Source organism: Pholcus phalangioides, unplaced genomic scaffold (assembly GCF_987345545.1).
Source record: "Pholcus phalangioides strain wild (caught in Gottingen) unplaced genomic scaffold, Ppha-v1.0 ptg000007l_1, whole genome shotgun sequence".
Classification (NCBI taxonomy): domain Eukaryota; kingdom Metazoa; phylum Arthropoda; class Arachnida; order Araneae; family Pholcidae; genus Pholcus; species Pholcus phalangioides.
Window position 1 is genome coordinate 33769389 of NW_028301600.1, and position 16263 is coordinate 33785651.

The window sequence follows — 16263 nt, forward strand, 5'->3', positions numbered from 1 at the left end:
CTCCACCTATGTACAGTTGCACTCCTTGTTGTTGCTTTAACATTTGATTTTTTTCTCATATTAACCACTACAAAAAAGGAAAATTTAAATAGTTAATTTATTTTTTGTCTGCAAATTTTTTTAAATATTTCTTTTTTAATGTTTTAGTTTGTTATTTTGTTCACTAATAAATAACTGTGTTCATTATAATCCATTATAAACTTGCAATGCGTGTGTATCAATCAGTACGGGAGTCTTGACCCCTTGACTGATTTTTTTCCCTCTCATCTTGAAGAAATTCAGTTCACACAAAGTGAACTGAAAAAAAAATCATAGGATCTGACTTTTTGCAATGTTTCAGATTGCTTATCTATTTTTTCCACAGTCAATTGATCGACTCACTGCCTCAGCTACATTCAAGTTGCAAAATTGCTGGTGCGGACATGCCAGAAAGCAGTGAATTTATGGAATTCTTGCAGAGTTCCCTGAACTGACTGAGACTGTAGCAATGTTTAGGACAGTTAAGCATGGTGCACAACACTTATAGCAAGACAAAAAAGTTACATCAAAACCTTGAAGGTTACCACTTGACAAACTACGAGCAGCCAAGAGAAAATTCGATCATCTAGTTTAGCCCAAGGAGTTTGCAGACCATCTCAAAGTTGCTGGGCAAGCCTGCTGCACATGGTACATAAAGTGCAATGGAAATTAGAGACCATGCAGGGACTACTGAAGATTAAATGCTGCTACTATCCCACACAGATATCCTGTTCTGGAAATCCAGGACTGTCTTAACCGTTTAAAGCACGAACTATGAACAAAGTCACTTATTGTTTTGAAATTTGGAATTTGAGGTCCTTTTGCATGCCTATACATAGACCAACTTTGAAATTTGAAAAAAAAAGAAGTTTTTTCTTTGTTTTCCACGATGTTCCATAAATGGAACATTGGCACTTGGGGAGAGGTGAAAGCGAAACTGGTATCGCCTGTATTATAACGATTATTTACTTCTGGAGTACAATTATCACACGAAATTTGCTATTTTCTACTACAAATTCAAATTCGCAACACATACTGGTTGTTTTAACATAAAAATGAGTGCTGAAAATTCAAATTTTTTTTCTAATGTCCGTGATAAAAGGAGGAAAACATATTTGATGGACCCGTTTGTCACATTGGTAGCATTTATAGTGTTCTTTTTTGGCAAACCGCACACTGTCCTTTCGTCGCAGACAATATGATAGCCATCAGATGACCTGACTTTTTTTTTCAGTTGACAACGTGAACCTGGATAAATAATTAACCCCTCCTTCGTTTGTAGAAGGTTCAATTGTCACTTCTCGTCTGAATTCCAAATGTGAAATACAATCCGCTTCTCGCAACTCTGAATGAATTATCCAACGTGCTGTAATGGTCATATGGCAAATTTTTTCCAATGGAATCCAGAGCCGAGGTTTTGATCGGATTCTAGAAAGAATTTTTTTTATCCCATGTAATAATCTTTTTTTTCTGATCGCTCAAAACTGTTTTGCCTTTTCTTGAAACTTGACTGTCGCACTTGCATTTTGCTCCTTTTTTCTGCCCTACATCTTTTGAAGAACACATTTCAGGAGTTTTCTAACACCTCATCCTTGTTGTTGCAAAATTACATAGCATTTCACATGCAATAGTTTGAACCGTTGATACTACTGTACATCAGTTTTTAGTTTTCAGTAGCAGGAGCATCTTTTTCTATTGTGGTAGATGCTTCTGATATTGCCAGGGTGCAACTTTGCAACAATGAGTATTAGGATCTTGGCAACAACTTGGTTTCTACTCCAAGAAGTTATCTCCCACACATAAGAATTACAGAACCTATGATCAAGAGTTGTTAGCAGCCAACCCTGCCATCAAATACTTCATACACATGGTTGAAAGGCACTCTTTTGTTCTCTACACAGGTTAAAAGTCACATATATGCTTTCAGCCAGACTACTGATTAGTTCTCACCTCGTCTGCTTTGTCACCTTGATTTCATTGGCCAGTCGGAAATCAGTTTCGACACATCCAGGGTGCAGAAAATGTAATGGCAGATGCATTGTCTTTTATATCCATACCTACTACAGCGACAACATCTTCCATCGACTTCAGAGGAATGGTAGAGGAACAAAGACAAGATTCTGCATTTGCTATCCAATCCTTCATCCACTCCCATGAAATTCAAGTCTCTTCTTGTTGGTGAGTCAACGCTTCAGCTGCACTCTGTGATGTCTCTACAGTTAGTATTCGACTGCTGGTTCCATCCTCTATGCCTAGGGCCATCTTCATTGCCTAGCATGGCCTGTCACATCCTGGAGTGAATGCTTCTGTTAAACTGGACACCATTTTGTATGGCCCACACTGAAGGCTGTTGGGCACGTACCTGCATTAACGGTCAGAATTCCAAAGTGTTCTGGCATATACAGAGTCCTCATGGTGAATTTTCACCACCCGATACCAGGTTAGAGCGTGTACACATAGATAATATAGGCCCTCTGCCTCCATTTGAAGGCTACGAACATTGTCTCACCTGTGCTGATCAGTTTGCTAAATGACCCGAAGCCTTCCTATGCCGAATAGTTCAACTGACACTGCAGCCACAGATTTCTATGCTCCATCAGTTGCCCAGTTCGGTGCACTGAACAGACTCACCTCAGATCAAGATGCCCAATTCGAATCCTTTTTATTCAAGGCTCTAACCAATTTCACCACATCGTACCATCCAGAAGAAAATGGTCAAGTAGAATGCTTATATAGAGACCTTAAGTCTGCCATCAAAGCTTATGCAATTAATTCCTGGGTAATGGTACTTCCTACAATTCTGATGAGTTTTTGAGCCGCCTGGAAAGAGAACTTGCAAACCACTACTGCAGAAACAGTGCACCTATTTGACTTCTAGGGGAATTCTTCATACCTAGTCATCACTCAGATCCATCATTATTTGTCAATCAGATGAACACCACCATGGAAAATCTAAGTCCAAGACAGCTTCTTTGTTGCTATGGAAAACACTGTTTTCATCCGCAAAGACTTTGTCTTACATGCACATTTTCCTCTGCATCGACAGGGTAAAGAAAGGTCTAGAGCTTCCATGTAAGAAACCGTATCAAGTGCTTTCAAGATCTAAAAAGGTCTACCGAATTCTTATCAAAGGTCAACCAGTGTTTGTAAAAAACATGATTCTGGAACAAATCATCTTCGTTAGCTGAGGTATCACTGTGATATTAAAATACAATATTGTATATTGTTAAATTTGACTGTCAGTATCACAGCAATAAAAATATTTCAATTACGAGTTTAAGATTTATTTAAATAATAAGTTGCATAATTAAAATTCAATCACTGGAAATTACCAATAATTTTATTTTTAATTAAAAATGCAAATTTTATTTACAATTGTGACAAATTTTAAGAAAATACATATTCAGCTGCCAAATATTCTATATTCGGCCAAATCACTATTTGTCCCATCCCAAAAATCAGCCTCTGGAGGCAGAGGGGGGGGGGAAGCGATGGAATGGTTCAAAGTACAGAAACTTTGGGTTTAATATAGGATCGATCCTATGGATTTTGCATGGGTTGGAGGGGGGGGGGGCAATGAGAATAAATATTTTTGAAGAAGGGGGGAGGGCAATGGACCAAAAAGTTTGGGAGACTATATTCTATAAAAAGGTTTTTTTGCATTGTTTTAAATTAAATTTTTTTTCTTCAAATTCTCTCCCTCCCTAAAATTGCCACTCCCATCAAGTTTGGTAGTTATATGTATACTCCCTCTTGTCCCTTTCTTTAATTCTGGCACCGTCTAAAGTTGAGTGTTCGAAGTATAAAGTTAGAATTTTTTCCAGGACATTGGGAGACCATTTTCAGCACCAACTGCAGTTTTTATGTGGTCGTGTGAGGGATTGACATTATGAAGACCTGGGTCTGAATCCCACCAATAGCACAGTGGTGGTTGGCTGAAGTTGGTTTTCTGTGGTTTCCCACCTTTGGGAGAATACATGAGTATCTCCCCATTGAAAAGTCTCACAACAGATCCTAAAACTATGGCCGAAACCAAAACAAAAAAAATTGACACTGAAAAAAATTCACCCAGGGAAAGTAACCACCCATTTTGGGGCAACCCTTTCCTGTAATTTTGAATGAACAAAAGCAAAAGTGGCACCCTTCCTGGTCTAATGCTCAGGACACCACATCCTCCTGCTTCCCCCTAGTTGCAACCCTGCCTACAACTGTACAAATATTCAAGCACACTTTACTCACAATTCGAAACAAAGATGGCAGTACTAACTTCAAGCACAACACTAGATATGCACACAGAACTTAGGCATATCAGGTATCAGGAAAAGAACATACACTTTTGGTTCAACTCTTTTCCGAAAGTAGATAAAATGGCAGGATATTGCCCAATGACAGTAGAGTGGAGTCGTGCTGTATAAAAAAAAAAAGACCAATGGTACCACTGCATTGGTTTATTATATATTTTGTTAAATATATTGAAAGCACATATATTCCAACACAAAACTGATTTAATGCACAGCAACATTGCAATTAAGCTTGAGGAAAAATAAAAATTGCAGAAATAAGATATCTGCTTTATAATGAGCCTTTCTTCAAATATTGCTCCATCCGGCAATTTTATATAGTATTTAAAAAAAAAAAACCTTTGCAAAGTAGTTTCTATAAATATTTCTCAGAAGAAATTAAACAATAGCAGGTTTTTTTAAAATATTTGAAAAAAAGCTAGAGCATACCGAAAAAACAGTTATTGTGCATAAGGTTTTCATTTGAATCTGGTAAGAGAATTTTAATTAAAATGGTAAATTGATGGGAGGGGGATCCAAAAATGCTGACGTAATACTATAAGTTAGGATTCTTAAATTCCCAACATTTTTAAGTCATCGGGGAAGAGAAATCGTATTTCCAGAGAATTCTCAAAAAACCCCATTTACACGACTCTCTCCATTTATATGACGTTATTTTCTGCCTCGATTACTCTTTATATTTTTTAAAGTTAAAGTATTTCATTTATGCACCACACAACTTCAATTACACTACATTTTCACGACATGAATCCCATATTTTATAATACATTTATATTACTATAATATTAATGATCCATGAAATTAAATGTAGAAGTTTTACATTCTTTGCATTAAAGTGTGAATTGGCACTCATGCTTACATACCCAACTCTCCTGATGGCGGCCCAAGCACCAGGTCTCGAATTTCATTGCAGTTTAACCAGGCTCCACAAAATTTATACAATTTAATATTTTTCCTATTGCAGATAAAATTAAGTTTACACGGCATGAAATTTTATTTTCTATTTTTTCCACAGTTAGCAAAAGGGGAAAAAAGAATACTTTACCTTTTGTATAGTTTGAATTACAACTTGCTTATGCAGCACTAAGATGGCTTTATTCCAATTACGCTGATCAAATGGTTACACATCACTCTTAATCACACCCTACTGATATATTAATTCATACCCACTAACATAGAAGAAGCATTAGAGAATTGTGTGTTTTAAACTGTGTCTAAACATTCGAGATTTGTAGCTTCAACTGTGCAAAATGATTTTTCTTTCACTTGAACATCAGTCTTTTTTTGGCATTTAAAGGCGATCAGGGTCAGTAGTCATCCCACTTGAAAGAAAAGAAAAAAGCAACCCCCTGCCTTCGCAATTGATCTTTTATTTTCAAATAGGATTGCTTAAAAAAAACAGGGGGTTAGTTGTAAACAGCAAATTTTCCCATGGAAGGAATTCACATGCGCGAAATTGGGCAGGCTATAGCCATAAAACACTTCCTCTCAATTACTTGCAGGTAGTTGGACGAAAAGGATAAGTTTTTTTTTTAAGTATGTAGGTTGCGGAGAGAGAAAAAAAGGAGCAGGGCTGTAACTAGGCTGCAGCAACTGGGCCCCAAGTCAAATTGGGGCCTCACAATGAATACACAATTATTTTGCATAATTTTTCCTTTTTAAAGTGCAGACAAAAAAATGTCTGCCCCAGGGCCACAGAGAAGGTACGTTACAGCTCTGTATTGGAAGGTATTACACAATTATTCTGCATGGAAAAAGGGGCTCTTAAGTAAGGCCATAAAGTAAGAAGTGATGAGTGAAAAAAATATATTACATATCATGCATGTTTGATTTAGCAGAGAGCTTCTGTCTTTTTCAGAAATGAAGAGATCCCGCACAGAATAATTGGAATAGCTATTGATGTGCTATAACACATTTAGAAATCACAACAGGCATGGAATCATAACACCATGCCCTTTTTTCAGATCTGATCTCCTGTTTCCACTTCCCAGAAACAGTATTAGGATTTCATAGTAGGCAGGGCTGCTAACCAGTTTACACAAACTGAAAGAACCCCCCTCCAAGTTTTTTTTTCCACAATCTATTCTTCCACCCCATCTCTTTTCCAAACAATGCTATGCTATAGAACAGCGGTTCTCAACATTTTTTGACTTGCGGAGCCCTTTTTAGTAAAAAAATTCTATGGCGGAGCCCAGTAGCCCAATTTTTTAATTATCGTTTTTAAATTTTGGTTTTTAATTTACTTACAGTAGGTTGTAATTATCTTTTTTTGGACATTTAAAAATTATCAGGTTTGTTTCCAATTCAGGAATTTTCAAACTCCTGCTCACAGCAATATCAAGACAACTTGAATAAACATAACTGCTAGCTCAAGTCGTCAAAAATTTTGATGTGACAGTGACCCCGATTATGGAATTAGTACCCCAAAGACTGACATTTGCCTATTGAGATTGTTTACTAAATTATGTAATAAAAATTGATAGCTTACCTTCAACTATACTACTCTTTTGATATGCATTAAAAAGAAAGTTTTCTAAATGATCAGCAGCATTCGCCAAGCATTCTGTGCTTTTGTTTTTGTAAAGCATGTTTATTTTTTCATAAGGAAGATTTTCAGAAAGATCTGCAAGGTTTGGTGTGCTCCTGTACATAACAAATGATTTGACTGTCCATTCGCTTTTTTTGCTGTATTTTTGCAAAATATTTGTTATTGAAAGTTGATTAAAAAGTTCTTCAGATTTGGTTTGGCTAGAAGTATAACACAGATTTTTGCTTGATGTTGAGTTAAGATATGATGCAAGATTATCCAACATCTTTGGTCAAAAGTAACTCATCTATATAAGATGACTGTTACAAAAAATAAAATTCTAAAATAAAACATGGATATAATCAGCTCTTTGGTAAAACAAAGTATACACAATTGCATTTGTCTCTGTATTTCCTTTCCGTATGTATATAAAAGTGTTTTTTTTCCATCAAGCCTCTTAGCATTCTTGAACACTGCATGAGCAACACACTTGATTTCTTTGAAGCAAAATTTGCTGGTAGCATAAAATAATTTTTGATCATCAATTTCTGTTTTGTTTCAGGTAATGCATCACATCTTCCATTTCATCATCTAATGACAACTTGAATTTGATTTTCTTACATATCATAAAAAAGAATATTTTTCCATTCATTGATGCCTGGAATGTAAAAAAAAAGATAAACTTAAAGCATTGCATGGTAGAATGGGTGTGCCATTTCTCAAAAATGCCAGGAAAAAACAACACACAAACACACAAATTAATAAAACTAATTTAACTTGTTTAAGATGTTTGCACACAGTATCACAACTAGTCTGGCAAGATCAGCTGATTTAAATTACTTTTTTTTAATCAAATTAAATGATAAAATTTAGATTAAAATTTTTCCTACATTCCTTTTTCAATAATATTCGAAATAAAAACCAGCCACAGCAGGCAAAATTCCTGATAAAATTAAGGAAAAATAATAATGCTCATAAAAAATATAGATGCCAAATATATCTTAAATACAGCAACCCAGAATAAAAGCAATTTTAACAAAAAAAAAAAAATTACGAGAAAAATACAATACACTGTCCATAAAAATTATGGTTGTCTTCATTTATAACTACGGGTAACTTCACAATTTATCCCAACATAAATATCATATTTATACAAATAAAAGGCTACAACAAGCAAAATGCCCAACAAGGTTGCAGAGAAAGATTCTCATAACAAATATAGATGTCATATATATCTAAAATACAGAAACCCAATTAAAAATGCAATTATAAAAATTAAAAACTATATATACATAAAATATAACAATATATATACACGATAAAATATAATACAATATCCATAAAAAATATTTATGGTTGTCTTATTTCAAGTACAGATAGTTTCTCAATTTACGCCAACATGTTTATCATATTTCTTTTTAAACGTGTCAATTGTGTTAGAATTTACTACTATGGGTGTAAGCTATTCCATTATTCACAACACTATTCGAGAAAAATTCTGTGACACCACAACCTAGAATTGTCCCTTACCAGTCAATACTGGTGTCCCCTTATCAAAGCAGTTGATTGACACCATATTAATATATAATTCATGGTCCATCCTATCAATCCAGTTGAAAATTTTAAACACTTTGATCATATCCTCTATGACACCTGCATTCTTTCTCTACACCTCCTCAACCAAGTCTATGTCCCTCTGTAGGTATAGTCTCCCAAACCTTACAGCATATTTCAGTCCAGGACAAACTAAGCCTCAGAAAAGCAAAAGAATGACTTATGTGTGAGAATGCAGACACATTTTTGAAAATGAAACCGAACATTGTATTCATTTTTTGACCCCTACTGAACAATGTTCAGAGAACATAAGCCACTTGTCAATGAGAATTCCAAAATCAGTGATCCTAGTTGTATCTGGGATAGTGACACCATTCAATTCGTTAGAGAAACATGCTGTTCGAACCAAAATGAGCGACAATACACTTGTCAATGCTAAGAATCATGCTCCATTCATTTGCCCATGATGGTTCAAGTTGGTCTGCAGCAACTTCCTATAGCCTTGATTCTAGACTACCCCTATTAGCTTCACATCTGCAAATTTGCTAACAATCTCAGATACACTGATCGAGTTTATTGATAAAAAGTGAAAAAAGTATGGGGTCGAAGACACTTCCTTGAGGAATGCCACTTGTGATGCCTGTTCAATCAGAGAATTTCCTGTTCATCATAACCCATCGTGACCCATCTCTCACCAATGATTCTATCCAATTCAGCAAGTACCCCCAAATCCCAATCTTACATAAACACTTAAAAAGTTTACCATGTTGGACCTGAACAAATGTCTTCCAGAAATCAAGATAAATTACATTTTTGCCCTTACCCAAAGCCTTAGTCATGTGATCATAGAAGCAGGAGGCTAGTTACACATGACTTCTACTTCCTGAACCCATGTTGATTATAAAACAATACATTATTCTTGTCTATCCACCTCACCAATTGCCTTTTGATAATAATTTCCAAAGTTTGTGAGAGGGAGCTTGTCAAACTCACCGGACAATAATTGGACACAACTTCTCTATTACCCTTTTTAAATAACAGAACCACATTACCAAGCTCTTAATTCTCTCAGCAACACTACTGCGAATCTGCATGACTGTCCCAACAATTCATTAGCACATTTCCCGAGGACCCTAGGATAGATATCTGGTCCTGGTGCTTTGCTTGCACATATACTTTTCAGAATATTTAGGACCTCGACATCTTCCACTTGAATATCGTTGAGGATTTTATCATCCCACGCAACACCCATACATTGAATGCAGTTTCTCTATTAAAAACTGACAAGAAAAAGTCATTGAAGCATACAAAGGGGGGGGGGGGGAGATGGCAACCGTCCCCTTACATCTACTATTGACCTGCCTGAAAAATGATTTTGGGTCAGTGCCAATGTTATCTGCAAATCTAGATTCAACTTTTTGCTATCCCTTATCACTTTCATCAATGCCCTTCTTTTATTAGTAAATAAAATGACAGGTCACATCTACTTTTATATATATATATATATATACTCTCTGAATGCTTTTTTCTTCTCAAGTCAAGATAAAGCCTGTTCACACACTATTCATGAACCAGAGGGGGCACGATGTACACACACACTTTTTACGGACAAAGGGTAAGATGTTGTGCAAAAAAAGACTGCTTCATATTAAATTCTTCCTATTGACCGGTTGGAGCCAATCAGGGTGGTTGGCTCCAACCAGTCTTTGATAATTACTGCTATCCTTTCTTTCAAAAGATCAAAGTTGGTTCTCTAAAAACACAAGGAACTATTATTTTGTTAACGACCTTACCCGAAGAAAAGTTACAGATATACTAGTGATACGGCAATCACTAGAAGAAAACTCCCCCTCCAGAAACATGTTCAACAAGATCCTCGGAACTAGTGAGAACCAAATCCAAAATAGCAGTACACCTAGTGGCTTCTGATACATGCCGATACAAAAAATTATTGAGTACTAACTTAAAGTATCTTTCATATTAATCTCTAGATGAAAGGTGGTTCTCCCAATCAATACCCTGGCGATTGTTTCCTTATAAACATGTCAATCGTGGTAGGATTTATTCCATGAATTTACAACCTTGTTATGAAAAGCACTGCATGCGATACTACAACTTTGTACAGTCCTTTACCAATCGTGACGGGTGTCTCCTCGGTGAAGCATTTAATTGATGGTGTATTAATAAATTGTGGTCCATCTTATCCATCCCACTGAAAATTTTTAACACACTAAAAAGTGTTCATATTTCCACAAATTTGTGTTCTTGCAATGTAAACATGTTTAAAAAAAAAATCAAGTGTCTCTTCATAGCTCAAGCCACGTGTACCACATAAGAGCCCTCGTAGCTCTACTGAGCCTCTACCAAATTACATTAACATGCATAAGTTTCTCAATTAAAAGAAATAGAGAAGAACCTCGTACATATAAGACTTGGAACAAATACTTTGTCCCTAGATCGGAGTCGTGTTCACAGAAGTGCTATAGCCCAAGGCAGCAAGTTTAGATCGGCAGCAGATTAAAGTAATGGGTGGTCAAGAATAGAAGCAGTCTACTACTACGGAACATTGTCTGGCCTTTGTGTGGTTGTTATCCATACTTAGAATAAGACAACCATAAGTATTCTTATGGGCATTGTATAATATTTCATCATATATATATATATATATATAATTGTTTGTAATTCCATTTTTAATTGGGTTGCTGTTTGAAATATATGACATCCATATTTATTATGGACATCTTTTTCTCAGCCACCTCATTGTGGCGTTGTATTTGTATTAAACTAGAACAGGATGATGGCGGCAAAATTAGCATAGCAAAACTATAAACCTGCTCTCGATACAATACCAGAGGAATAGCTATTCCATTTCTATAGATTTCTTCAAGTAAAGGAAAACTTCAAAATTCATTACAGTGGAACTTTGGTTTAAGAGCATAATTCGTTCTGTGAATGTAGGGTTACTAGATTCAAAAACTGAGAAAGGAGGATACCTGCACACGCACCCTTGACAATGTCATTTTTGCCAATTTTCACAACAGATGGTGCCACATTTACCAGTAAAAAGAACAAACATAGAAAAATGTATCAAACTTATGGTATGGAAAAATGTATCAAAAAATTGGTGGTTATGCATAATTGCTGATTAATATGCATAATTATGATTTATCACATTTCCCATAACATATACAAGTACATTGCCTATAACTACCTGACCTACCACATCCTTATTGCATTACTGCCATATTTATCTCTTTACATCTGCAATCATTAACTAACCTTCAACTTTTCAATCTAATAAATCATGAGTTAAAAGTAGATTTAGATATTTTTCATGAAAATAGCAATGAAAAGTTATAACAACACAAATATGTCAGGGCTTGACAAATCCTTTTTCAGTTAAAAGAAGAAATGGAAAAAAGTCACTTTTTCAGTTAGACCGAAGCTTCACTGAAAAAGGTCAAAATTTAAAAATGCATTTGTGTATAATCCAGGCTATAGTTATGAAGAAGGTTATTCGAACTCACCCGATAAGTTTACAAAGAGAATAACAAATATCAATGATATAGTAGATGTTTGTGAAATAGAACCTTCATAATCTGCATTCCATACGGGTTATATCCTCAGATTCAAGGCATTCATTTACGATGTTTGCTCGGTGAGGACGGGCGTTGTCATCCATAAACACAAATTCTGCGCCCATGGCACCCCTAAACAAACGTACATGTTGTTCCAGAATGACGCCCCAATAAATTTGGGCTTTCATGGTTCCGGTTTGAACATATAGATCTGTTCTGGAACCCAGTATAATTCCACCCCAAACGAGCAATGCAATACTACCGTAACGGTGTTGTTCAATGATGTTGTCTTGGTGGTAAAGGGTACCTGGCGTTCTCCATATGAAAGTCTGACGTGAATCAGACTGCAAGCTAAACCGGTTCACGGAACCTTTGCCCCCGATATTTCGCCTTCGACATCTCGCCCCTGGCACGTTTCGTCCCCAGTACATTTGGCCCCCGGAAATTTCGCCCCTAACATCTCACCCTGGTACATTTAGCCCCCGAACATTTCACACCGGGAATTTCGCCCTGACCTTTCGCCTGCCCTGACCATATCAGTGACCCAGTGAGTGACCATGTGAGTGACTCAGTAAGTAATCAAGTAAATCGGAAATTTATCTCTGATATTTCGCCAGCCCTTATCGTACGCGTGACTCTATGAGTGAACATATGAATGATGGTGTGAGTGACCACATGAGTGATCAAGTGAGTTGGACATTTACTCGTGACATTTTGCTTCCCCTGATCGCATGAGTGACCAAGTGAATGAATACATGAGTGATCGAGTGAATTGAAAATTTATCTCCGGACATTTCACCTGCCCTGACCATATGAGTTACTCAGTAAGTAATCAATTGAATCGGAAATTGACCCCCTGTCATTTTGCCTACCTTGACAGTATGAGTGAATATATGAATGATAGTGTGAGTGACCACACCGGTGTGAGTCGTAAATTTGGGAAAAATATTTTATGCTTAAACTGAAAATTCTAAATTCTTAGAATCCATTAAAGTGTGAATCACTTGGTCACTCAGTGCTACGTAACCACCTATAAAAAGGGAGGGGATGAGGAGGATCATCTTTGCAGACACTCCACCCTCGCACTTTGCCAATCACTCAATTGCTCACTCTGTCAATCACTCAATCGTTCACTTTGTCAATCACTCAATCGTTCACTTTGTCAATCACTCAATCGTTCACTTTGTCAATCACTCAGTCGCTCACTGGGTCAATCATACGGTCATTCACTTTATCAATCTTTCGGTCACTCATGCAGTCATTCACTTTATCAATCTTTCGGTCACTCATGCAGTCACTCATTTGGTCACACATTCACTTATGCGTTCCATCATTCAGTAACTCCCTTGGTCACTCATACGGTCAGTCCCTTGATCACTCACTTGAACACTCGTACTGTCACTCACCTGGTCACATATACAGTCACTCACTCGGTCACTCATGCGGTGAGTCACTCGGTCACTCATATGGTTAATCACTCGGCCTCTCCCTTGATCACTCATATACTCAGTCACTCGCAAATTTATTCAAGCATTCACTCTGTCTTTCATTCCGTCAGCCACTTGATCACTCATACGCTCAATCATTCACTAGGAAACTTACACCAGTATTTAATTAGCCACTCACTTGGTCACTCATTCGGTCAGTCACTTATTCACTCAAACGTTCCATAGCTCAATTCCTCCCTTTGTCACTGACACGGCAATCCCACTATCACTCACTTGATCACTCATACAGTTAATCACTTGGTCGCTCATGCGGTCATTCATTTGCTCACTTATATGGCCATTCGGTCAGTCACGTGGTCACTCATACGGTCATTCACTCACAAAGTCAATTGCACACTAGTTGATACGGTCACTAACGTGGTGAGTCATTCTGCCACTCGCTCAGTCATTTGTACGGTCACTAATGCACTCCTACAGTTCATTTCACACTCACTTGGTCACTCGATCATTCACACAGTCACTCATACAGTCAATCACTCATACGGTCACTCATACAGTCAATCACTCATACGGTCACTCGATCACTCATACGGGCACTCATACAGTCAATCACTCATACGGTCACTCATACATTCATGGCCGGTGTGAATTTTTCGGGGGCCAAACGCACCAGGGGCAAAATGTACCGGGGCGAAATTTCCGGGGGCCAAATGTAACGGGGACGATACGTTCAAGGGGCGAGATGTCGGGGGCGAAAGTTCCGGATCCCAGCTAAACCTGGACTCGTCGGAAAACATCACACAAGCCCACTGTGACGATGTCCACATTGCATGTTCTCTACTCCAGGCTAATCGCTGCCGACAGTGAGTTGCCGTGAGCGGAACACATCTGACAGGCCTGCGAGCATATAGACCAATATCTCCCAAACGTGTACACGGTTTGCCTTGAAACTGTGGTACCTGTGGCTGCAGATAGCTGACGAGACAGGTCGGTTGCTGTGCTCCGTCTGCTTCTTTTGGCAGTTATTCCAAATACCTCACAAATACTTCATTCGCGTTGTAACTCGGGGCGACCTGTACTGTAACGTCTACTGACATTTCCGTTATCTTGGAATCGTTGCCAAAGCCTAGAGATGACACTTTGGGCAATTCCAAGTTCCTCGCATACTTCCATCTGAGTACGCCTACATTGGAATGTGGGCGGCCGATAATTCTACCACGTAAAAAATCATCCACATGCGTCCTCTGTGTCATAACTATTCATTTATGGCACTGAGCGCCTCACAGAACTCTTGTGAACAATTTTACTTCTTTGCCACCATTCCTTATATACCCCGCTCTTACACTCTCGTCATTGTGACGTACTATCAGCATCATCTGGTGGCTTCCTGAAATTTGCATATCATTCTTGCAGATGTGTGTGATAATTCTACAGGTGAAATTTTTACTTTAGATTTCGATTTCCGTGTGATTCTGAATTATCCTTAATTTATGGACATGAGTGTATTTGTTCCATAACCTTTCTCTCTCCTGCCATCCATGATTCTTTTCAAAGATAAAGTGTAGGTTGATTTATGTACGAGAACTGACTCCCCATTAAAAGGTCTCACCACAGAGAGCAACAGGCCTACAAACAGTACAAGTATTCAGTCATTAAACTTCACTCACTTCACTTCTGAAATATAAATGGCAGCACTGAAAAATCAAACACTAGATACACTCACACTGTTAGGTACACTCTTACACTTCCGGCACAACTCACCAAGTAGTAAATTGCCCATGGCGATAGACCTGAGTTGTGCTTAGTTTGAAAAAAAAAGTTGATTTTTTTCATGTCAGATTATTGTACAGTGAAATCTCACTATAACGATATTCTGCAGAACAAGGAAAAAATATCATTGTAGAGGAATTATCATTATATCGAGAGGCAGCATTTTAACATTAGAGTACAGACAATTACAAACAAGTTTGTAGAAAAATTTATTATAGTGAGTATAGTTGTAGTGAAGTTTCACTGTATTTTTATTTATTTTACATATTGAAGGTTCAAATATTTCCGGAATGATATAGAACAAGTTTTATTTTTCAAAACTATTTTTTTCTCTAATAGGGTTGTGAATAAATGGAATAGCTTACCTAAGGGGGTCGTGAATTCCAACACAATTGTGCATGTTTAAAAAGAAATACGATAAACATATTGGGATAATGGAAAAGCTATCCATACTTACTTCAGACAATCATAATTTTCTTATGGGCAGTATGCATACTTATATTTTATCATAATTATTTGTTTATTATTGCTCTTGTTAGGTTGCTGTATTTTTGATAGTTTAGATATATATTTGAAAGCTTTATTTTTATGGGCATCTTTTTTTCAGCCACCTTATTGGGCATTTTGTCTATAGTGGACTTTGTAATTGTATAACAAGAGGTTTCACACTTTGAAATCCTTAGTTGCATCAAGATCCAACCAGAGGGTGAGACAGTCTTTCATGGGCTTGTGTTAAAAATGCTACTACCGTAGTCTGTGATATCTTAATAAATGGGATTAAATCATACAAGGGCCCAAACTATTGAAGGGCTTCATTAATACACTAAGACATGAAATATAATTTTCAATTTGGTCTTTAAAATAATAAAAAAAAAAACCCCCAAAAATACTTGAACCTGACTGTCTTAGCTCGTTAAGACAGCCTTGCCTGCAGTGACAGAAAACGAATTGCTGACTTTTTAATTGTGATCATGTGATGCTAACCAACTGGACAAGGTGAATACACAAAGCCTTAAAAAGAGTAGGCCTCATTAAGGAGTCTCTGGTATACATCAGCAGTACTCAAG

General features: G+C 37.1%; 1 protein-coding gene across 2 annotated transcripts in view; it reads right to left on the reverse strand.

The window, feature by feature from the left end:
* Nucleotides 1–16263, reverse strand: part of LOC149085214 (uncharacterized) — a 123710-nt gene that overhangs the window by 81792 nt on the left and 25655 nt on the right. For both annotated transcript variants that reach the window (XM_089233078.1, XM_089233079.1), the window contains one exon: nucleotides 6808–7504. In XM_089233078.1, coding sequence (XP_089089204.1) covers nucleotides 6808–7132 — 325 coding nt within the window. In that variant the 5' untranslated portion in view covers nucleotides 7133–7504. The remainder of the gene's footprint in view (nucleotides 1–6807; nucleotides 7505–16263) is intronic.